Source organism: Corythoichthys intestinalis, chromosome 19 (genome assembly GCF_030265065.1).
Source record: "Corythoichthys intestinalis isolate RoL2023-P3 chromosome 19, ASM3026506v1, whole genome shotgun sequence".
Lineage (NCBI taxonomy): Eukaryota > Metazoa > Chordata > Actinopteri > Syngnathiformes > Syngnathidae > Corythoichthys > Corythoichthys intestinalis.
In genome coordinates this window covers 803,440-828,030 of record NC_080413.1, presented here as the reverse complement: position 1 = coordinate 828,030, position 24,591 = coordinate 803,440, and the positions used below count along the sequence as shown (strand labels likewise).

The window sequence follows — 24,591 nt, the reverse complement described above, 5'->3', positions numbered from 1 at the left end:
ATATACAATTGTTTTGAGAGCATAAATGATTTTTATCGACACAGAATGTTAGGACAGACCTATCGAAATCTAGTTTTGAATCCATTTGACGCATAGGCGGAGCTTGACTTTTGGCCAGGGGGGCACAACATGTTGAGGACCCCAAAACGCAGTGTCAGCAGTAATAACTTCCAAGAATATTTATATTCATAAATTGAAAATTAGCGTTTTTTGTTTCCCATCATTCTTGAGGGGAATTCTAAATCCGGCTGCTTAGCACAGCTGTACTTTTTGCCAAGATCGTCATCCACTGAATATGGTACGCCCGCCGGTGTCGTGCCAATGTAGTTACCCCAATCAAAAATTGTATCCCCTGGGATAAAAAAAAAGTCACTTCAATCAAAAAAAATGTGAATGCAAAAATAAATTTGAAACTAAAAAAAAAAAAGCATTTGAAAGCTATTTTTCTTAGATTTTTTTTGTTTTTTGATCGAAGTCTATTTTTTATTGTAGCAACTTTTTTGATTGAAGTAATGTTGTTTTGCGTTTGGGCCACATTTTGGCTTGGAAATTTGTGTCTTTATTATTCAATCAAAAAATAAGTTGCTTCAAACAAAACATATATATTTTCAAAAGAAAAACCATTTCAATCAAGAAAAAGAAAAAATTCAATCATAGAAAACATTTTGATTGCAAAAAATATATTTGAGACTCAAACATTTGCATTCGAACACTTAATTTTTCATTAAAAAAGTTTTCTTAGATTTTAGCAATCCTTTTTGTGTGACATTTGTGTCGAAATTATTAAATCCCCCCAAAAAGGTGCTTCAATTAAAAAAAAAAAATTAAAAAAAAAAGAGTTTTCAAACTAAGAAAAAAACATTTGAAAAATAAAATTGCCCTCCCCTATTTTTTCTTAAAATAATATGCAAAGCAAATGACCATCTAAGGTGCTCGTCACACGATCTGTTCGAAAAATCATTTTGACCCATTATAAAAATACCTTTTTTGTTCATTTCATTCATTTTTGTTGTTTGTTTTATTGCTTTACAACTATTATATATTTAGGAAAGTCTTTTAAATGCATTGACACTTTTCTGCGCGGGGGGCTGGACCCCCCTTAAACTCCGTTTATAATTTGACGGTGTCAAGTTTTTGACCGGGGCTAATTCGGGGTCCCGCCCTGTTGTGGGTTGTCCTGACCGAGTGGGTCACGCGGGGGTCTCATTCGCCTCCACTAAAACACATCAGACCAGTCCAAGCATGGATGGAACGGCCTGGTTGTCGTTCCCTCTGAGCGCCAGCTCCGTGCTGGTCTCTGTGCTGCTCCTCCTCGCCGCCTATGTGGCCTGCCGGTCGGCCTCCAGTCGGCCGGATCCCCGGCGTGCATCGGAGCCTCCGGGGCCCAGGCCGCTACCCTTGCTCGGGAATCTGCTGCACCTGAACTTGCGCGCACCGCATCGGACCCTCTTGGAGGTGAGCGACGACGTGCGCGCACATGCATTGGCAGGCTGAAACGCGCTTTGCAAGCAGGATGTAATAAAAATTGCACCTAAGACTTTTTTTTATTATCGGGAATGGCTGCGTCACAATGATTCCCAATCACTATTTTAGGACTGTTAGTCAACTTTATCGATGAGGTAGTACGAACAACGTTTATTTGGAACCTCCAGAAATCACAACGTTTGCTCGGTGCGATCGTTAAGTGTTGAACTTTTAGACTTTTGCTGGATTTAAACCCTTTTGATGTCCTTCCAATAAGAGGTTAAAAATTAGCTACAAGGACGCACTGATTAAGTTAGGCAATCCGCGATACAAGCTCTTCCACAAAAAGACACGGACAGAGCATCGTTTTACCTAAACACACTGTTAATATTTCTACATGTAATGTTATATGCAGATAATGTGTGCAAAGGGTTGTTAGTATTGTTGTCACGACACTAAAATTACTGGAAAATAAAAATAAAACTTGATATCAATACTTAAAACTTGACATCGATACTTAAGAAAAAATCTTAGATACCATTTCTGATAGTAAATCCGTAAATAAACACAGTTTTTCTTGGACGAAAAAAAAAACTTCCTCACATTGCCCCCAAAATTCACAGGAAATGATCCAAAATGTACATCAAGTGACCTGGAAATACCCCAAAATCAAAAGGAAATGACCCGGAAGTGCTCCAAAATCCAAATGAAAATTATTTATAGCCCTAAATCCTAAAAAACGGCACATTCAGATTTGGAAAGCTTCCCTTTCAGAATACAATTATTTGGAAATGATTACCATGAGTTTTTTTTTTTTAAGTTACAAGTTATTTATTAACTTTTATGCTAACCATCAAAAAGTTTTATGCTAATCATCATAAAAAAAATAAAATTTTTTTTAAATGGAAACGGCACATTCATGTGTGGACACCTTCCATTTCAAAATACAATAATTGGTAAATGATTACCATGTTTTTTTTTTTTTATGTTGAGTTATCTAATAACTTTTATGCTAACCATTAACTCTACACTTGTGAGAAAAAAAACATCAATGGCCAGATTTGAATTATTTCCAATTCTCTGTGTCCTCGCCACCCATCGTGATTTACATACTTTTAATGTCCTAGATGTCCAAGAAGTACGGCCCGGTGTTCACCTTCCACATGGGGCCCAAGAAGGTGGTGGTCCTAGCCGGATACCAGACGGTGAAAGAGGCCCTGGTGGAGCACGCCGAAGAATTTGGTGAGCGGGAACCTCTTAACACTTTTAAGGAGGACAAGCAGGAGCACGGTAAAAGAACACGGCGCAATTAGAAAGCACGCAGGAAAGCGATGTCACTTTGCGGCTCACCCCAGGAGTCCTGGTGACCAACGGCGACACGTGGAAGGAGATGCGTCGCTTCGCTCTGAGCAACTTAAGAGATTTCGGGATGGGGAAGAAAGCTTGTGAGGACAAGATCGTCGAAGAGTGTCAGCACCTCTTGGAAGTCTTCAGGAATTTCAAAGGTAATGGTCTTCTTCTATGCCTTCTGATGGTCTTCTAATGTCTGCTTTTGCCTTACCGCTTTCAGATGAAGCATTTGATAACCATGGGCCCATCAACTACGCGGTGTCCAACATCATTTGCTCGCTGGTGTTCGGCAGCAGGTTCCGGTACGACGACCCCGCCTTCGTGAGCATGGTGCGGCGCGCAGGAAGAAGCGTTGAAATACTGGGCAGTCCATCCTTGCAGGTAAGGAGAGCACCGTCCACCGGGCGGGACCGCACACGTGTTAAAAAGCATTGCTCTCGGCCAGTTGTACAACATGTACCCATGGTTGGGCAAGTGGGTCTCCTCGGCGAGAGAGGAGCTTCGCCAATTGGCGACGGCCAACAGGAAGCAGGCCGCCGAACTGATCCGGGGTCTGAAGGACACGCTAGACCCGCGGAGCAGCCGGGGCTTGGTGGACGCCTTTCTCATCCGCCAGCGAGAGTTGGAGGTCACAACCAGACATGAAAAAAATCACCATTTCCATATGGGAAGTTCAATTTTGTTTGGCAGGACTCTGGCAACGTGGGTCACTACCACGATCCCAACCTGCTGATGACCGTCTTAAACCTGTTCGCGGGCGGCACAGAAACAACCTCCACCACGCTCAGATGGGCGCTCCTTTTCATGGCCAAGTACCCCCACATTCAAGGTGAGCCCATGCCTGTGAGCTAGTAGATATCACCAATGAAACAATTTCCTGTACCGGTGCAGCGCTAATTTGACGTCATCGTTTTCCGGAGTACGAAGAAATAAAACACCAACGCTAAGATTTAGTTTCCAACAACCAGTTCCCCTGCCCAGGATGGCGGCCAGACATGCACGCCACCGTAAAAATTTGGAGCCCTTATCGCCCCTCGGTGATGACACACGTCCAATCATCTTTCTGCTTTGAATTTAAATCACCTGAAGATGTCCAAACCATTTGAACCCCAGTTGAGAAATAAGCTAGTTATGACTTTATTTTAATGTCAATGCTTTGAATTTGATGGGAACCTCACCTCTACCGACATGGCCGACGAGCCCAAATTGGTTGCACGCCAGTCATTGAACGAAACCGCGCAGCCGGTTGTCAAAATATGATACAGGTGCAACATTGAATGACACAATGGCGTTTTGCTAAACTACTTTGTTGATGGGAACCTTCAGAGAAGGTCCAGGAGGAGCTAAAATACGTCATCGGAGATCGGCAGGTCCAAGTGGAGGACCGGAGGAACTTGCCGTTTACTAACGCCGTCATCCACGAGACGCAACGACTGGCCGACATCCTTCCCATGTCGGTGCCTCACCGAACCAGCCGGGACATCACTTTCCGGGGCTTCTTTATCCAAAAGGTGCGTTGGAAACGTCATACAGTATTTGACTTTTATTCTGGGTGTATGTTACAAGGCACAAAATCCATAGAATTCTGGCAAAAAAAAAATTCTATAACCCTATTCATTTGTAGCAGCACATTCAACTGCTTTCAGTCACTCCAATTGATTTTCAACTCGGACCTGCGAAAAACTCTCTTAAGGCATTCATTCATTTGCTGTGCTGTTTATCCTCACGAGGGTCACTGGGGTGCTGGAGCCAATCCCAGCTAACTACAGTCCCTGACAAAAGTCTTGTCACTTATCCATTTTGTAGAAACAATTGCTATTAACTAGGGCTGTCAAAATTATCGTGTTAACGGGCGGTAATTAATTGTTTTAATTAATCTCGTTAAAATATTTGACACAATTAACGCACATGCCCCACTCAAACAGATTAAAATGCCAGCACAGTGCAATGCCAACTTGTTACTTGTGTTTTTGGGAGGTTTGTCACCCTCTGCTGGCGCTTGGGTCCAACTGATTTTATGGGCTTAAGCACCCATGAGCATTGTGTAATTATGGACATTAACAATGGCGGGCTACTAGTTTATTTTTTCATTGAAAATTTTTACATATTCTATTAAAACGAACACATTAAGAGGGGTTTTAATATCAAATTTCTATAACTTGTACTAGCATTTATCTTTTAAGAACGACAAGTCTTTCTATCCATGGATCGCTTTAACAGAATGTTAATAATGTTAATGCCATCTTGTTGATTTATTGTTATAATAAACAAATACAGTACTTATGCACCGTATGTTGAATGTATATATCCATCTTGTGTCTTTCCATTCCAACAATAATATACAGAAAAATATGGCAAATTTTATAGATCGTTTGAATTGCGATTAATTACGATTAATTAATTTTTAAGCTGTAATTAACTCGATTAAAAATTTTAATCGTTTGACAGCCCTACTATTAACCTGACTTTTAATGATTCAATTGGTTTCAGAAATGGCTCCCATAAAAGACCCTCCCAAATGATGTTGAATGTATTTGTTTCACTGAAAAAAGATTTATCATTTAACGAAGACATAAAGGTCAAATTTTGGCAAACAAAAGTTTTGTCGCCTACAGAAAAAAAGTGTGAAAATTGAACAAAAAATGTACTTTAAATACAAAAATATGTTACGTAACATAAGCAAATTAAGTAGTGGTGCTGTGAGATCCAAATTTAATATTTTGTATGACTTTCATCGGACTGCATCCATGCGGTTTGGCAAGGATTCATACAATTTATTGATGAAGTCATCAGGAACATCAAAGAAAGCAGTCTTGCACGCCTCCCAGAGTTCATCAACATTCTTGGGTTTCATTTTCCATGCTTCCTCTTTCATCCTACCCTATACATGCTCAATGATGTTCATGTCTGGTGACTGGGCTAGCCAGTCCTGGAGGGTCTTGATCTTCTTTGCCTTGAGGAACTTTGAGGTAGAGATTGAAGTATGCGATGGAGCACCATCCTGCTGCAGAATTTGTCCCTTTTTATGGTTAGGAATGTAAGAGGCAGCTAAGATTTGTTGATATTTCTCACTATTTATCTCTCAGGGTAAAGACAATTTAAAAACCGTGAGGCATTTGCCAAGGCCCACAGCCTGTCAAAAGGATGGACACTGAAAAAGTGGCAAAAAGTGGATTTTTTAGATGAATCTTCCATTGAATTACACCACAGTCGCCGCAAATATTGCAGACCCACAGGAGCCCGCATAGATCTGAGATTCACTCAGAAAACGGTGAAGTTTGGTGGTGGCAAAATCATGTTCTGGGGTTACATCCAGTATGGGGGTGTGCAAGAGATCTGCAGGGTGGAAGGCAACATAAATAGTCTGAAATATCAACAAATCTTAGCTGCCTTTCACATTCCTGCAGCCCTTCAAGCCCACGGAAGTCATACAAAATATTAAATTTGGATCTCACAGCAATGCTACCTAATTCGCTTATGTTATGTAACATATTTTTGTATTCAAAGTACATTTTTTGTTCAATTTTCACACTACTTTCTGTAGGGGACAACACTTTTGTCTTGCCAAAATTGGACCTTTATGTCTTCATGAAATGATAAATCTTTTTTCAGTGATATTTTTGTACATTCAACATCATTTGGGAGGGTCTTAGCTTTCATATGAGCCATTTCTGAAACCAACTGAGTAATTAAAAGTCAGATTATTAGCAATTGTTTCTCCAAAATGGATAAGCGACAAGACTTTTGTCAGGGACTGTATATTTTTTCCTTGTTTTTTGCACAACGCCCCCCCCTGTCTTAGCAGAGAATGGTTTGACTCCGCTCTGACAAACTCAAGGCTACACTACGTATGTGCCCTGAAGTGGGAAATTCAAATGTCATTGTTATAAACTCTAAACCTGGCGAGTCGTCATGAATCGGGTGAGCAGAAAAGAAAAAAGAAAAAGAGATGAGGATCATACAGGTGAATGAGAAAAAAAAAGATCAAGTTTTTAAAAGGGTGAGCAAGAAGCCAGAGAATTAGGGCTGGAGTTGGCTGTGGACGGTCATGTCGGTAAGTGAACAACACCCGCTAAAACTGAACGTTTTACATTCACGATCACCGTGACCAAAGCCCGATTCGAGTCCGTCATCGGCCGCTTGTAGCCTATTGAGCTGCAGTATGACAAGGAGAGAGGAAGGGATGGAAGATCAGGGATATACCGTGGGGCAAATAAGTATTTAGTCAACCACCAATTGTGCAAGTTCTCCTATTTGAAAAGATTAGAGAGGCCTGTAATTGCCAACATGGGTAAACCTCAACCATGAGAGACAGAATGTGGAAAAAAAAAACAGAAAATCACATTGTTTGATTTTTAAAGAATTTATTTCCAAATTACAGTGGAAAATAAGTATTTGGTCACCTTAAAACAAGCCTGTTGGCTGCTTTGTCTTACTAAGTGTCGAATGATCACAATTGCACTATGTCATACTCCAATGTGAAACATTAAAACTGTTCAGACCGACCAGACACTCAGACTTCCATTCTCCATGACAAACAGCTGAACAGGACAGGTTTAAATAAAAAACAAAAAAAACAAGGTTTGGTCATGTTAGATGAGTTATGTCATATTCACTGTCACCATTAGAGGGGAGTGTATCCACCCAAATCAATAAAGCTAAATGCAAACACTTTCAAAACAAACCATTACAACTCCACTCTAATTAAACAAATACTCAAAGCAGCAGAATTTTATTTGAAGCTTTTTTCTAATCGAGTTAATTGATTAATTGTTGTAGCACGAGATGTGACCAACTTTCTAGTTATTGACGAATATTTTATGTCTCCCGACAGTGGACGACGGTGCACCCCCTCCTGACGTCCGTCCTTCAGGATGAGAGCCAATGGGAGAAGCCCACCTCCTTCCATCCTCAGCACTTCCTGGACCGGGACGGAAAGTTCGTCAAGCCCGATGCATTCATGCCCTTTTCTGCGGGTGCGTATCAGCCTTGCTCTTGATTTAGTTTTGGGCCGTCTTGGTCTTGTTTTGTTCTCGTTTCAATCTCCCTCTCACTTTTGGTCTTGTTTCGGCCTCGGCCCTGCTCCGGTTTCAGTCTCGGTCTCCACTCCCAAAACTCTAATCAATTCAATTTTATTTGTATAGCCCTGGATCTCAACAAGGTTGTCTCAAAGGGCTTTGCAGAGGCAATATGATACACAATCAGAAACAGCAAATGAAGCAACAAAGATTAATAAATAAAGTTCAAGTCCTGGGTATGCCCATCCTTAGACCCTCCATGTCGGCAAGGAAAAACTCCAAAAACTCCAAAGTCTTTGGGAGAAAATGAGAAACCTTGGGGAGTACCACAGTCAGGAGAGATCCACTCCCAGGATGGATAGACAGGAAGCCCCAGGACTGCTAATGGGAGTTAGCAGGCGAAGTTACAGTCCGTAAAGATGCAGTGGAGTAAAGGAATAAGAAGAGGTCCATCTAGCCAGATGAGACGGGGGTAGCAACGAGGACGTCTATCCAGCCAGGGGTCCGGACAGTCAGGAGGCTGCAGCTGAATCCTAGTAATCCTGGTAATCCTAGTGATTCCTGACGTGTCTCGGTCATAGGCGGAATTTGACTTTTGGGGCGGGGGGGGCACAACATGTCGATGACCCCGAAACGCAGTGTCAGCAATAAAATTAAACTTACAAGAATATTTCTAAAAATAAGTAGACAAAGAGCGTTTTTTGTTTCCCATCATTCTTGAGGGGAATTCTGAATCAGGCTGCTTAGGCAATGCTTTTCGCCAAGATCGTCAACCATTGAATATGGTACTGCCCGCCGGTGTCGTGCCAATGTAGTTACCCCAGTCAAAAATTGTATCCCCTAGGCGGAGCCATATGGAGGTATATTTGTGTCTTTGTTATTCAATACCCCAAAAAGTTGCTTCAATTAAAAAAAAAAAAAAAGTGTTTGAATGCAAAAATAAATTTCAAACTCAAAAGAATGCATGTGAAAGCTATTTTTCCTTGATTTAATTTTTTGGAGGATTGAAGCAACTTTTTTGATTGAAGTAATGTTGATTTGTGTTTGGGCCACATTTTGGCTGGGACGTTTTCGTCTGATTCAATCAAAAAATAAGTTGCTTCAAAGACATATATTTTCAAAAAGAAAAATCACTTCAATCAAAAAAAGAAAAATTTCAATCATAGAAAATGTTTTTGAATGCGAAAAAAATATTTGAGATTGAAAATTTTGCATTTGAACACTTAATTTTTCATTGAAAACCTTTTCTTTGATTGAAGCAATCTGTACTGGCATTTTTAGCAAACTCAAAATCAAGCCAATACTGAGTACACCTTCGGAACCTGAATGTACGCATAGGCTATACCGGCAATGAACTGCCCACATGGATGGTTTTAGTTTGGTGATTTATTCCAGTCATTCAGCAAACAGTCCACTTTCCAATGCAGCTCATGCTACGGCGTGCTATGGTCCTATGGTAAAAAACCGTGTGTCCACCAGGTGCACTAATTAACAGTGGCTCTCTAGGCGCACCTTTATAGTAAAATACCTAATGACATTGGTGGTGCCCCCTGGTGGCAAAAACAATAACACAGTTTCAAAATAAACGCATTGATGCACTCAATTGTGACAGTGAATATGGCTTCTACACTCCGGCCCCTAATTGTGCGTTACACTCCACAATTACCCGAAATATTTAAAGAAGCCATTTAAACTCAAAATAATATATTCAATGAAACCTAACACCCCTATTTTTTTTTTTTTTTAATTTTTCTTTTAGCTAAATTGAGTTTTCTTAAGTTTTTGATCAACTCCTCTGCTCTTGCATTCTTAATCAGTCCTTTTCATCTGTTGCCTCCAATAGTAGACACAGCTTTGTTACAGGTCGTTCCAATACACTGGTCTTCGTCTGCAGCCGCACAGTACGTACCAGCCCTCTGGCATCAGGTTTGGCCTCCACGAGCCTCTGGGAGCAGTTGCATCCGCAATTACGACAATGTCTCCCGGGACTAGATTTCTCCTTTGCATGGACCATTTCTGCCTTTCTTGCATCATAGGCAAGTACTCAGAAATCCATCTGGTCCAGAAGAGGTCAGCCATATACTGCACCTGCTTCCACCGCCTTCTGATGTATAGATCTTTCTTCTCAAATAACCCAGGAGGTAAAACTGGCTTTCCTTTCAAGAGAAGTATGTGGTTTGGTGTGAGGGCTTCAAGATCGTCTGGCTGCTCTGAAATGGTAGTGATGGGTCTGCTATTCAGGATGGCTTCTGCCTCACAAAGGACTGTTTGCAAACCTTCATCATCAAGGATTTGCTGATGCAGAACAGACTCGAGTACTTTCCTCACCATGCGTATTAGACGTTCCCACACCCCGCCATGATGGGAAGCTGCAGGGGGGTTAAAGTTCCATGTTACACCTTCATGCAGTAAGGCACCTTGCATCTTGTTATGGTTAAAAGCAGTCAGAGCCTCTTTTAGTTCTCTGTTGGCTCCTACAAAGTTTGTCCCATTGTCAGACCGAATACTAGACACTGGTCCTCTTCTGCAGATAAACCTTCTCACAGCATTTATACAGGAGTCTGTATCCAGACTGTACGCCACTTCAAGATGCATGGCTCTGCTTGTCAGACATGTGAAGATCACTCCGTACCTCTTTAGAATATTCCGTCCCCTCTTGACGTTGATTGGACCAAAGTAGTCCACCCCCACGTTGGTGAATGGGGCTACGTCAGGTAAGACTCTTTCCTTTGGCAGATCAGCCATTTTTTGGTCACCGATCTTTCCTCGTTGGCGTTTGCAAGTGACACACTCAGAAATGACCTTTCTTATTGCAGAATTGGCGTTTGTGATCCAGTATTTCTTCCTAAGGTGGCTCAACACATGATTCCTCCCTCCATGTGCCAACTGCTGATGGATGTGGCGAAGAATGAGTGTAGATACATGAAAATCTTTGGTCAGGATAATCGGGTGCTTGGTTTCCTCCGGCATTGAGGATCTCCTAACACGGCCACCAACTCGCAGGAGTCCATCGTCCAGCACAGGATCCAACTTGTAAAGCTGGCTGTCCTTCTTGAGAGTGATACCGCTCTTCAGCGTGGCAATTTCTTTCTCAAATTTCAGTCCTTGTACAAAGCACAATATCGTCTTTTCTGCCTTGGCGAGGTCTTCGGGGTGCAGGTATTGCCCACCGAGTGTCGTCTTGAAGACTTGCATTCTCTTTGTGACTTCTTCTGTTTGTTTTTGAAGATCCTTTTCAACTTTGCAGACAGCAGCATGGGTTTCAGTCCTCTTCTGATGCAACAGCCTCAGACAATGCCTGACTCTTAAAAACCAGGCTACTGCAGTTTTCAGCTTCCGCCATGTCGAAAAGTAATTCATTAGCTGGTAAGTGTAGTTCTCATATGTCTTCATGATAATGGCATTGGCTGTCAAGTCTCTTTTAATCTCCGGATCATCCTCAGCAATCGGTTGGAGCTTGGAGTCAGAGTCTGGCCAATCCTCTTCTGACGTTGATAGAAATTTTGGTCCATTACTCCACCTTTTGTTCATCAGAAAGTCGGCGCCTTTCATGCCTCGTGAAACATCATCCGCTGGATTGTCTTTGGTACCAATGTACCGCCACTGTTCCACACTTGTAGCCTCTCTTATGGCCGCAGTCCTATTGGCAACAAAGGTGTGGAAACGCTTGGTTTCGTTGCTAATGTACTTAAGCACTGTAGTGCTGTCTGTCCAAAATGTGGACTTCTCCAACTTGAGTTCCAACTCCTTTTGCAGCATTGCATCAAGCTTCACTGCTAGAACAGCAGCTGTGAGTTCCAGCCGAGGGATTGTCGTCTGTTTCAGTGGCGCGACTCTGGCTTTGGCCAAAATGAATGCGACGTGCAGCCTTCCAACAGCATTCTCTAGCCTCAGATAAGACACTGTGCCATAGCCATCTTGACTAGCGTCAGAGAAATGATGCAGTCTTGCCTTGATGGTCTTTCCAAAGTTCTTGGGCTTGAAACACCGATTCACCTTGAACTCTGTCATGCTCTCCAAGTCGTTGAGCCACTCTGACCACTGCTGAGAGAAATATGGAGGAATGTACTCATCCCAGGTGTGGCGTCGTTTGCACAACTCCTGCAGCAACAACTTGGCTGACAGAGTGAAGGGTGCTAGAAATCCCAGCGGGTCATAAAGTGAACTGACCACTGATAGGATTCCTCTCCTGGTCTGTGTTTTTTCCTTGGTGGTGGTCCTGAACATGAACTGGTCGCTTTCAACACACCATTGCAATCCGAGAGCTCGCTCCAATGGTCGACTCTACCGTTCCAAATCCAGCTCCTTTATTCCATTTGTTCTGTTCTCTTGTGGGATTGTTGTCAGCACTGATCGACTGTTGCTTATCCACTTGGAAAGATTAAAACCACCTCTCTGGCAGAGCGCAGTTAGGTTCTGCACCATCTGAATTGCCTCCTTCTCAGAAGACAAGGACTTCAGAAGGTCATCAACATAAAAATTGTTTTTGACTGTAGCAACCACTTCTGCTGGAAACTGACCTGCATGATCATCTGCAGTTTTCCTCAGTGCATAATTCGCACAGCTTGGCGAGGATACAGCACCAAACAGGTGGACAGTCATTCGGTATTCAACTGGAGGGTGTTCTGTATTTCCCTGGGGCCACCACAGAAACCGAAGGAAATTGACGTCCTTTTCTGACACTTTCACTTGATGGAACATTGCCTGGATATCAGCCATCAACGCCACAGATTCCTGTCTGAATCTGAGCAAAACTCCAATTAGTGAGTTTGTGAGATCAGGTCCCTGTAGAAGCTGGCAGTTGAGTGACATCCCCTTGTACATTGCTCCGCAGTCGAACACCACTCTCAACTTTCCTTTTCGAGGGTGATAAACTCCATGATGTGGAATATACCACTGCTTTCCATCCTCTTGTCTCAGTTGACCCTCTGGTACAATTTCAGCATAACCTTGATCGATGACATCGGTGAGAAATGCTACGTACTCCTCTCGAAAGACCTCATTTTTTCCAAACTTCCTTTTCAGGCTCATGAGGCGCTGTTCGGCAATGCTGCGATTGTTTGGCATGATGGGGTTGGCATTTCTAAAAGGTAGGTCCAAGTAATAATGACCATCCTTCAACACTGAGGAGCTGTGCATTATGTCCATGAACTTGATGTCTTCTCTTGACATTTCAGGTTGTTCCTGTAAAGTTGTCTCATTAAAATCATGGTTATACTGCTGAATCATCATTTCCTCAATGTGTACCAGGGATATTCGATTCGCAGTAATTGTGGAACTAACATGGCTACTCCTCCTGTCATTGCCAGCTCGAAGTGGGCCATTGAGCACCCATCCAACTTTGGTCCTTACAGCATAGGGACCATCTCCTTGACTGTTTATGATTTCCCATGGTTCCATTACTTTTGATGCATTAGTACCAATGAGAAGGTCGATATTTGAATCAATTTGTTGGAGCTTGACATCGCTGAGATATGGCCATTTATCCACATCATCTTGCCTGGGAATATTGTGGTGGGACACAGGCATGCGTGTCTGGGTAACAACATCAGGCAAGTCAATGAAATCATTGTCGTCCAATCCTGACACCTCCAGGCCGGATACGACATGACTGGCAATTATTTTTTCCTGTCCCAAGGTACGCAGCAACAAATTAGTTCTTCGTTTCCTCATGTTCAACCGCTGAATGAGGCTTTCTGTACAAAATGTTCCTGAACTACCAGGATCCAAAAAGGCATATGTTTGTAGCACAACATCACTCTTTTTGGCTTTAACTTGGACTGGTACAATAGAAAAGATGCAATCATCCTCAAAACCGGCCCCAATATGACCACATGTCTGAGATGCAACAGTTTCAACGGTGATTGCTGGTTCCTTGGGGTCATCCTGTTGTGGCTGCGTGTCTTTTACTTGTTGAACTGTTCTTTTAACGTGCTGCTTGATGTGCAGAACTCCAGGATGCTTTTGACGGCACACATCACACTCCAATCGATTATTGCAGTCTTTGCTAACATGTCCCTCCTTGAGGCAGCCAAAACAGATTGCTTTCTCCTTGATGAAGCTGATCTTGTCACTGTGCAATTTTCCTTTAAAATGATTGCACTTGTCCAATGAGTGACCACTCTTTTTACAAAACATGCAGCATTGTAAAGTACGAGGGGAGGTTTGTGATGCAGACAAATTTGTGGCGAAACTGCTTTGTTTGCGCTCATTCAAATTCTTTATCTGATTTGGAGTTGAGCTTTTACTCATGGCAGCAGTGTGGGTATCCTGGATGTTGCCAAAAAGTGGATCTGTGGCCGTCCTAACTTGCTTTTCAATAAATGCCACCAAATCACTGAACATAACCCTTCGCCTAGAGTGCTCCATCAAATCACACGCAGCGTTTCTCCACCTTTCCCGCATATTGTAGGGCAACTTCAGCACTATGGTCCTCATATTTGACGGCATATCCAAGTCTTTCATGTGCTGGATCTGCTCCGTCACATTACAACACCCACGAAGAAATAAGGCAAAAGCCTGTAGAGCCTTGATATCCTCCCGTTTGATAGGCGTCCAGCGGAATGCTTTGTTCATGTAGGCAGAGCTGATTTTATACTCATTGCCAAAGTGCTCCATAAGAAGATTTTTTGCCCTTTGGTACCCCTGGTCAGGAGGTAAATGCTGGCAACTTTGCACAATTTCCCTTGGCAAGCCTCTTGTGTATTGCTCGAGAAAATGTAAACAGTCACTGTAATTGTTGGACTTATCTTTGACTCCATTTTCAAATGCTCGCATGAACGCATGATATTGAAGGGGGTCCCCATCAAAAATGGGAATTTGTCGTGGTGGGAGAGCAGAAGCTAGACTTTGTTGTATCATTAAGGTAGTAATGTCATTTTGCCTTTGCATAATGTTGAAAATGTCATTTTGATTGACAGCTTGCGGAGAAGAAGATTGATTAAAGGTTCCCTGTGATTGGGTATGAACCATGGGCTTCAGCAGAGTGTCATGCCCCACAGAATTACGACTTGCATGTGTTTGAAATGTGGGCATTTTCTGCCTGTGCCCTCCTGACTGGGCTGGAAATGCAGGGAGACCAATAACCTGAGAAGCATTTCCCATATTGTATACATTATGCGGCTTTTGATCAATGAATGGCCCATCATAATTTGGCTGTGAGAGCTCTATCTGGTCATTTATGTTGACCGCCAATGGGGGCGCTGCAGCACAATCATCAATCATGGCTGTCCTCCTTTCCTTTGGACGAACGACCAACGGGGATGCTACAGCGCTATCATCAGGCACAACTGTTCTCCTTTCCTTTGGACGAACTACCAACGGGGGCGCTGCTGAGCAATCAATAACTGACTTCCTTTCCTTTGGACAAAATTCAGCCGCGCCGGGATTTAAAATGTTTGCGTTGGCCTTCAGAACTTTGGAGTTCCTTCCATACGAACTTCGGGAGCTCAGTGATGCGTTCTCCTCAAAAACATTGATTTTAGCATTAAATGCTGCCAATTCAGTCTCCAGTGCCAATTGTTCCTTTTGTCTCCTCAAATTTTGTTCCTCCACTTCCAATTGATGCATCCTCTTCAAAGCAGCAACACGTTCAATGAGAGCTGCCTTCTCAGCTTCAGCTTTGATGCGCTCCTTCTGTGAAGATGTTGTGGATGAAGATTTGGACTTTTGACTTTGTTTTGAAGATGTAATTGAAGCCTTTTGTGAAGATGTTGTGGATGAAGATTTGGAATTTTGACTTTGGTTTGAAGATAGAACTGAAGCACTGTCTCCTAGCTTGAGAGAATCTTGGACTCTGGCTCCTTCCTCTTGATCTGTAATTCCGCCATCTTTAATTGGGTCGTTATGAAATACTTCCTCACGTGGTTGCCCAACATCGCAAAGCCAAGCTTTCACTTTTTCCATGAATCCAAAATAAAGTGTTCTTTTTTTCTCAAACCATTGATTTTGTAAAGCAGCTTGATCAGGAGGAATATTTAATTTCAGTAGTGAGTCATGATTTTCCTGAGCATCTTTTAAGCACTTCATCATAATGTTCAACTGCGTTTGAACTTCAGAAACATTCTCAACTGCGTCCATTAGCACTTTGAGATTTTCCATTGAAGCAGTTGCCTTTTTGCATTGTGACTGCCTTTCTACCTGACATTTTTCAATAAAATTAATAAGAGCCTTTTCTGTCATTTTAGGAACCCTTTTTTCATGCTGTGGAGCGTGTTCATTTTGCGTTTTAGAACCCTCAGACATTTTGTGCACTTTCCCTTTAACACACAATCATGCATGAAAATGTACCATCAATAAATATTGGGTGACATTGCACATAAACCACATAGCAAATGCAATGAAAAATAGTACAGCAAATGAACAAAACCACACTTAAATGCATTAAATAATCGCCCAGCACTAACACGCATTAATGAATGACTCAACAATCAATATGAATGAACACCGGAACAACTCCGTTAGCTGTCATTAAAACGCTCATTTCGCGATCTGCGCCTAAATGTCCAGCTATTGTCCTTGTGAACAGCCCGCGCGATGATATTAACGCGGAAGGAAGGCAATCCGTAAGTCTACCAATTAGACGAGCGGAATGTCAACGCCAAAAAAGTTCGAAGCAACACAAAGCACCGTAGAATGTCAATCAAACGGGCGCATCGCCACACGTCAAAGTCAACTCCAATAGTTGTAAGCCGTTTTCCAATACAGCCGTATTTAATTTCGGTGTACGTTACCCCGTCTTGACACTTTGTTGCAAGTGTTGCGCTGATAGTTGGTGGGTTCGATGTCCGCGAATCCTCCTTCAAACAATGGTGACGTCAGCAACGCGAATCCCCTTCGAAGACTTGATTTCCGGGATTCCCTCCGTCACAATGTATGGCGATCAAAAGCGATCTTCTTGCACAATGAGGTTTCTTGCTTCTCTCCTCAATCTTAGAGGTTCGCAGGACGTGGGTTTACTTATTTCCTTAATCTTGGATGTTCACAGGACACGGTTTTTACTTAATGTACTGGCATTTTTAGCAAACTCAAAATCAAGCCAATACTGAGTACACCTTCGGAACCTGAATGTACGCATAGGCTATACCGGCAATGAACTGCCCACATGGATGGTTTTAGTTTGGTGATTTATTCCAGTCATTCAGCAAACAGTCCACTTTCCAATGCAGCTCATGCTACGGCGTGCTATGGTCCCATGGTAAAAACCGTGTGTCCACCAGGTGCACTAATTAACAGTGGCTCTCTAGGCGCACCTTTATAGTAAAATACCTAATGACATTGGTGGTGCCCCCTGGTGGCAAAAACAATAACACAGTTTCAAAATAAACGCATTGATGCACTCAATTGTGACAGTGAATATGGCTTCTACACAATCCTTTTTGTGTTTGGGCCATATTATGGGTTGGACATTTGTGTCTAAATCATTCAATCCCAAAAAAGTTGCTTCAATCAAAGAAAAAAATCATTTGAAAAATAAAATCACCCTCCCCTCATCCTTTTTTTTTGGGAAAATGATATGCAAAGCAAATGACCGTCTAAGGTGCTATTCACATGATCTGTTCAAAAAAAAAATTTTGACGCCATTATATTTATATATTTTTTTGTTCATTTCATTCATTTTTGTTGCAGTTTTATTGCATTACAACAGGGGTCCCCAAACTTTTTCCTGTGAGAGCCACACAACTTTTCCCTTCTCTGATGAGGGGCCGGGGTCAGTTTGTGACAAAAAAAAGTGTGACCATTGCAGGAGTGCCTAAATATAAAAAAATTAGTTTTTCCAGAAAGCCACAATCAAATAACCCTTTCTGGATTCTTCACGAAACAATAGTAAATAGAATAAAAATAATAATATAATATAATAATAATAATAAATAATAATAACAATATTACTTAAATAGATAACCAAATAACCCTCTCTGAGTTCTTCAAAGAAAAGGCCAGGAAATAAGTAACACTATTGAGAAAAAAAAAAAATTCAAAATGCTCAATGGTATTGTTCAGGGGGCCGGGCCAAATGTGGAGGCGGGCTGTATTCAGCCCGCTGGCCGTAGTTTGGGGACCCCTGCTTTACAACCTTTCTATATAAAGTCAATTTCATGCAATGACACTTTTCAGCCACCGGGGGGGGGGCTGCCCCCCCTTAAAATCCGCTTATGATCTTTGTCCACGGTTTCGAGCACAACACTAAATGAAATCTTTCAGAGGATTGTTGAGAGGCAGAACAAAACAGCCATTTTTGCTAACGACGGCGCTCTTTGCTGGTCGTCCTGCAGGTCGCAGGGCGTGTCTGGGCGAGAGTCTGGCGCGCATGGAGCTCTTCATCTTCTTCGTCACGCTCCTGCAGCACTTCTGCTTCCGGCCCCCGGCGGGGGACCCGGAAGACCGGCTGGACCTGACGCCCCGTGTGGGCCTTGCGCTCGCCCCTGCCCCCCACAGACTTCGCGCCATTAGCCGGCTGACTGGCTAACATTGCGTCGCCTCTGACTTGTGCCTTTATTTTTTGCAATTGTCTCACCTGATCATTTTGAAAACAACAACTAATAAGCATGCACGGCTTTTGCCCAAAATGTGGAAATGATATGTTCACAAATAGAATTTTTTTTTTTTAAATGAAGGCAAGGCGGACAAGACTTTCAAACAGTGGCCTGGGAAGTGGGGTGGTGAGGGTTCTGCAGCAGCCCCTGATGTTGTAGAGAAAAAAAAAGTTTTTTTTTGTGTGTTTTTGTGTCTTTGTTAAAAATAAATACATAAAACGTGAAACAATAGCATTTTTAACTTTGGGCATAAAAAAATGTGGGAAAAGTTATTTTTAATAACATGGTCACCACCTGAAATCTTGCTCACGTTGAATAAGCGCTATTGGAATGGAAAAGTTAACTATTGACAGAGGAGGCGTTTAATGGCCGGGCTCGTTTGGTTCAAATATGTTGAGCTGGTACGTCTTGAGACAGCGTATTTATTCAGCTCAGGCTGGGAAGTAATCAAACTCACAGCTCTGGCGGCAGTAGAACTCCCAAGTGCAGACACAATGTGGTAATAACGCGTGGCGTCGTCAGTAATTCCACAGAGGGTGAACTGAGCCTCTGCTTGAGTGAACCACGTGGCCGCGGCAGACTCCCAAAACTCCGGTAGCTTCAGAACTGTAGCGTTCGCCATGTCGTTAAAGTCAATGAAATGTTCCGCCTAGTAAACTTCGGCGAGACGAGCGTCGGGGTCACCACTGTGGCAAGCTAGGACAGGAGTCTGAGGAGGATTGTCGGACAACGGAACCAAGCTGCGTTGTTTTAATGACATTGAAAACCGCACACCAAGAAAAACACCACAGGTCACACTTGCATGCAACTCGCTGGAACCAACTGTTTACTCCCGGCTTTCCCTTTTACTAAGTCCTTCCCCCCGGGAACTACACAACTAGCCAACATTAGTTCCGTAGGTGAATTCTGTTAAAACTCTGTATAGAAGCCTAAAAAATGGTTTAATCAATTATTCATTTTCATAGTGATTTATTTATTTGATTTCATAAAACAAGCTCGTGACGCCATACGTGACGACGTATGCGGAAGAAGCTGTGTGTGCGAAGTTTTTGACCCCTCGATAACTTTCTGTATTTACTGATTTAACTTGCAAAGTGAATAATTTTTCTTTTCCTCATTATTCTCTCAGTTTGCTCTTTAATTTACGATTTCTGTAATATCAGTCTGTGGCGTCGCTTTTTTTTGTATTAAAGGAACGAACTCAACGCGAGTAGTGAGAGTCTTTTTTTTTTTTTTTTTGCCACTGTCCAGCGTGCTTGTGAAGAAGACGAGTGAAGAGAGCATCAAGCTGGTGCTTTTTACTATTTGGAACCTACAAACTCACTACAATATATAAAATTAATCACAATAAAGATGCCTGTGGGACATCCCCAGAACACCTCTCCAGGGAGGCGTCCAGGAGGCATCTGAACCCGATGACCGAGCCACCTTAGCTGCCTCCCCTCAATGCGGAGGAGTAGCAGCTCGACCCCGAGTCCATCCCGGGTGACTGAGTTCCTCACCTCATCTCTAAGAGAGCCCGGACACCCTGCAAAGGAAACTCATTTGGGCCGCTTGTACCCGGGATCTTGTTCTTCCGACTCACAGCTCGTGACCATAGGTGAGGGCAGGAACGTAGATCGACTCGTAAATCGAGAGCTTTGCCTTTGGCTCAGCTTCTTTTTCAACACAACAGATCGGTGCAGAGTCCGCATTACTGCAGACGCTGCACTGGCAGGTGGAACACCAAACACACACAAACACAAGGCAGCAAAAAAATCTTGCTAAGCCAGCGCCATCATCTGGTCGTGCGGCAGGTGGCAGGGTTTGTCAGGGAGAGAGCCTGGCCCGCATGAAACTTCATCTTCTTCTTCGTGACGCTCCTGTAGCACTTTCACTTCAGACCTCCGGCGGGGGTCTCGGAGGAGAACCTGGACCTGACGCCCCGCGGGGGCTTCACGCTCAGCCCGACCAAACACAAGCTCAGAACGCTTGACTGTGTTTGACTTTGCAATACTACTTTTTGTTAAACTACAAATTAAGGATGGCCGTTTTTGAGTTGTTGTTGCATTCATCAAATTAGAAAAACAGTGCCACCTGCTGGACAAATATTTTATGAATTAAAATGCCAATCATACAAGTTGCTGGAAAAACAAGTACAATACTATAATTTTTTTCAATGGGATTTTTTTTTGGGGGGGGGGGGGGGGGGGGGGGGGGGGGGTAAATTACCATGATATAGTGCCAATGACGGCGATAGACGCCCAATCCATTTAAATTGGGAGGGTGTGCTACTCAAGGTATGGAGTCAAATAGTGGCACCTATCATTTGTGTCCACGGGAAAAAACTTTTTGTGCACTTGCAAAAAAAATATTTTTTGTGCTTGAAAACGTTTCTAAGCCTGCAAAATTATTTTGAGGGAATTTTTTTCGTTTTTGCTAGGGAAGTGTTTAATTTGTGAATACCATTTTTTCCTCCAGTGCTATCATTTTTTTATTTTGGAAAATGCACAATTGTTTTAAGAGCACAAATGATTTTTATGAACACAAAATTTTAGGACACTACCTGTCGAAATCTAGTTTTGACTCCATTTGACGGTGTCAAATTTTTTTTCTGTTTTGTTTTGTTTTGTTTTGTACCGAGGCTAATGGCGTACCGCAAGCAACACGTCACTTCCGCTCATTAATATTCACAACATTAGCTGCTGTTGCTAAGTAGGGACAAGCCACCGTTTGTCCCTAATAGGAAATGATTGGAAATCGTGTACGAAGGAGATGTTTACAGAGATAAACCTACCAATTCTTTCCGAAAATGATGTGCCTGGAGCCAAATTCACTGGCAAAGATGTGGAAGAACATAAAAATGTTCAGTTAAAGAGATGGCTTGAGTGTCGAAAGCTGAAAAAGACGAAAAAAAAACGAGCCGACCTAAGCATAGCTTTAGCTTTTTTATCGACGTGACCAACAATGACATTCTCCTGTTTCAACAAGCTATCCTTTACCATCAGCCATGTCTTTCTTTTATAGACCCTACTCACCAACGTCACAGAATGACGTGTCGCTGTATCCAGCCGCCATATTGTCCGTCATTGTTTATCCATATTCTCAATGGTTTCAATTTGTTGTGCAATTTATAGTGCAATTCATGGAAGCCCCGATGCTTTCAGACGCTGTAAACTCATTGGATGCGTTGCATAAAAGGCGTTATGTGGAAAAGCTTCAGTCTATCCATTCGCCAGATCCATATTTGATATTTTTCGACCCGCTGTCTTCGCCCTCTCTGCCTGACATCTGCTACCCTGATATCTACAACTATCTTGTCCACACAAAATCAGCCTATTCTCACGAAAGTTTGAAAAACTTTAAGAGCAGCACTCTAAGCAACATTACCCCTTGTGACCATTCCAATTTTCTAAAATGGCGACAATCAATAAAAAAAAAAAGTTGACTGCGATGGCCAACGCTTCAAGGATAGGTGGATATTGGACTATTTCTTCAATAAAACACACAACAACTGTGTCTGCCTCATTTGCAAAGAGACAGTCGCTGTTTTCAAAGAGTTCGATGTGACGCGATAATGATATTACCGAACAAGACATGCTGACATGTACGACAACATTATAGGGGAGATACGCAGCGAGAAATTATAGCAACTTGAAGCCAGTTTCATTTCACAGCAGCAGTATTTCGCAAGAGCCCGAGTGTCGAAAGAGAACGCCACAAAGACGAGACTGTTGAAATTATGAATTTAAAAAAATAATAAAGCAAATGTGACATAAAGAAGGGCTTGCTAAAATTTGTTTAAATATATTGTTCTTTGTAAATCAGCCAAGGTAGCCCCCCCCCCCCCCCCCCCCCCCGCATTTTTACCACACCAAATCTGGCCCCCTTTGCAAAAGGTTTGGACACACCTGTTGAACTGATGATCCGTAGACGAGGCCAGCTTCTTTCACTTGGTACCAGCTAAATATTATTCAAAATGTAATGATGGTGGAAGAAATAAGCATCTTGAATTTGAAACTGTATGTTGTTGTAGCCTCGCAATAATCTTAATTATGCTTGTCAGCCCAAAACCCTCTAAATATATATTAAATGCATCTTACCAGATATAAAATGACTAATACATAATCTGTGGTAATCGTTTGGAGCCCAGTTTTCTCGTTGAATTGCAGCAGTCCATCTCGCTCTCCTCTCCAGGTCTCTCGGAATACGGTAGAACTTGAAGTCTCTCCGTCTATCTTCTCTGTTATTGCAACCAACCGCCACACACGCCTTCACCATTTTGATGACTAATGTTAACGAGCAGAAAAACACGCCATAATAGGAGGAATTTACGAAGCGCTAATGCGTCAACACGACGAGTTGACGGACAATATGGCGCGAAGGCGTGGTTGTGACGTCATGTGAGTAGGGTCTATATCCTCTGGTTGTACTACGTTTCTTACCGTTCTTGGGGGTAATTTAGTTAGCTTTGTGTAGCGATCGCAAATGCTACTCAGTGACAGCCAACGAACACTTCTCATTTTTTCATTGATAACACATCTTAATTCTATAATTTATTTACACTTCCCCCAGACTAAAGTTGTTTATATATAACATAACAGAAACGGTAACAGTGGCAGTCAGATACCATTGCAATTCTTTTCAGGTCATTCATTGTCAGACAGAAGCAGTACAGCACAACGCTACGCTAAAAGAATAAGTTAAAAATATCAAAATGGCTTACCTCTTTGTCCTCTGAAAGACCATGCCAACCCAACGTAATGTTTACTGCATATGAAATGTGAATGGATTCACCGAGCTGGTGTTAAAGTCCGCGCAAGTTAAGTCAGTCTTCACATTTTTTCCTTCCGAGGTTTTGGTTTCCGGAAATGTATGAAGAAAACATCCTTCATGTGTCGTAATGTCTAGAGTCGTTTCTACAATTTCCAAAAAGCAATGCGTGATCGGCATGTTCGTTTTTGAAAGATTACCGGAGAATTAGGCTCGAGCGTTTACGTCACAGCAGCACGGGATCATGCGAGATTTGCGACAATGCAGCCATTTCGGAAGCACGTCTGCATCACGGGACATTTAAACTTAACGGCAATTACAATTCAACTACGAGTGCCAAAGATGGAAAAAAGTAAGGAAAACTTGCCAGTTCAATACAGAGACAAACTTGTTACCACGGCGAAGGACAGATATGTGAGCAATTTTAAGGATGTGAACAATGTTGACCCTTACGAGTAAGCCGAACACAAATGGAATAAAGATGTCGACAAGCTTCCACCACTACGCGAAAAGGACATCGTGCTGTATTTAGTGTTTGGTGTAAGTTACTACACTCATCAGCAATTCCAAAACTACAAATCGCTACAAAGCTACGAACAGTTTTGCTGCGGATGGGTGCAAGATCTGCACATTATGACCAGAGCAAACGGCAACACCATCTTTCTAGCAAAGGTAGGCAATGTGTGTTTACATTAGTCTGTGACTACGGATGTACAAATTTTTTGTTGCAGAAAATGTAGCCTGTGTACAAATTCTTTGCCACTCTCTCACGTCAAAATATTACAGCTTTTTCATTTAGCAACGACAGGAATTATGTCGAATGAAGACAATGCACATGTATGCATGCTAGTTGTTTAGCTGTAGCTATAGCTAACAACAGGCCGACATAGGGCACAAAGTTACCGAAATTTGCGTAAACAAACGAAATTAACTTACCGGAGTGGAAGTGTGTGTAACTGGAGAATCAAACGTTATGCCCTTGCTTTTGATCGAAGCCACCCATGCCATTCTTCGACGTTTGGTAAGTTCAGATATGACCTTTCCCTCGCCTTTTCTCCATGTAGGGATCTGGAAGAAACTCAATGGTGTTCCGTCGAGCTGTACATTCTCCTTTCTATTCGATCGGTTGTTGCAATTCTTTATCGCACAATAATTTCCAACCATTTTTAAAGAGCGACCTGTGTTGAAATGCCTCACTGTTTATGTCTCCCACTTCCAAAATGGCAATAGCGGCGGAAACCTCGCGAGTGCCATGTCATACGCTCGAGCCTAATAGTAGCACAAATTACGTTGTGTCTATGCGAGGGCGGGTCTATAATGTCCCACTTCGGCTTTACTTCCGCTTTACGATGCGGTCTAAAAATAGCAGGTGTAGGCTCACTATCCTATAGAGCCTACCCACGTACCACGTGGTCGCTGTATGGTTCCGCCCACTTGTCCGTCATTTTGACTCTGTATTAGCATTGTTTTCAATT

At 42.5% G+C, this 24,591-nt stretch overlaps 1 protein-coding gene across 2 annotated transcripts in view; it reads left to right on the top strand.

Moving 5' to 3' along the window:
• Window positions 1-1,222: 1,222 nt before the first annotated feature.
• The window catches only part of LOC130907614 (cytochrome P450 2K1-like), a 36,927-nt gene continuing 13,558 nt past the window's right edge, over window positions 1,223-24,591 (top strand). Inside the window, exons 1-9 of one of the 2 annotated variants that reach the window (XM_057822909.1) lie at window positions 1,223-1,455; window positions 2,592-2,754; window positions 2,820-2,969; window positions 3,035-3,195; window positions 3,260-3,442; window positions 3,505-3,643; window positions 4,141-4,325; window positions 7,649-7,790; window positions 18,104-18,556. In XM_057822909.1, the coding sequence (XP_057678892.1) occupies window positions 1,243-1,455; window positions 2,592-2,754; window positions 2,820-2,969; window positions 3,035-3,195; window positions 3,260-3,442; window positions 3,505-3,643; window positions 4,141-4,325; window positions 7,649-7,790; window positions 18,104-18,297 (1,530 nt within the window). In that variant the 5' untranslated portion in view covers window positions 1,223-1,242 and the 3' untranslated portion in view covers window positions 18,298-18,556. Of the gene's footprint in view, window positions 1,456-2,591; window positions 2,755-2,819; window positions 2,970-3,034; window positions 3,196-3,259; window positions 3,443-3,504; window positions 3,644-4,140; window positions 4,326-7,648; window positions 7,791-10,512; window positions 10,524-18,103; window positions 18,557-24,591 lie in introns of those variants that run through there. The other variant, XM_057822910.1, reaches the window with a different exon arrangement.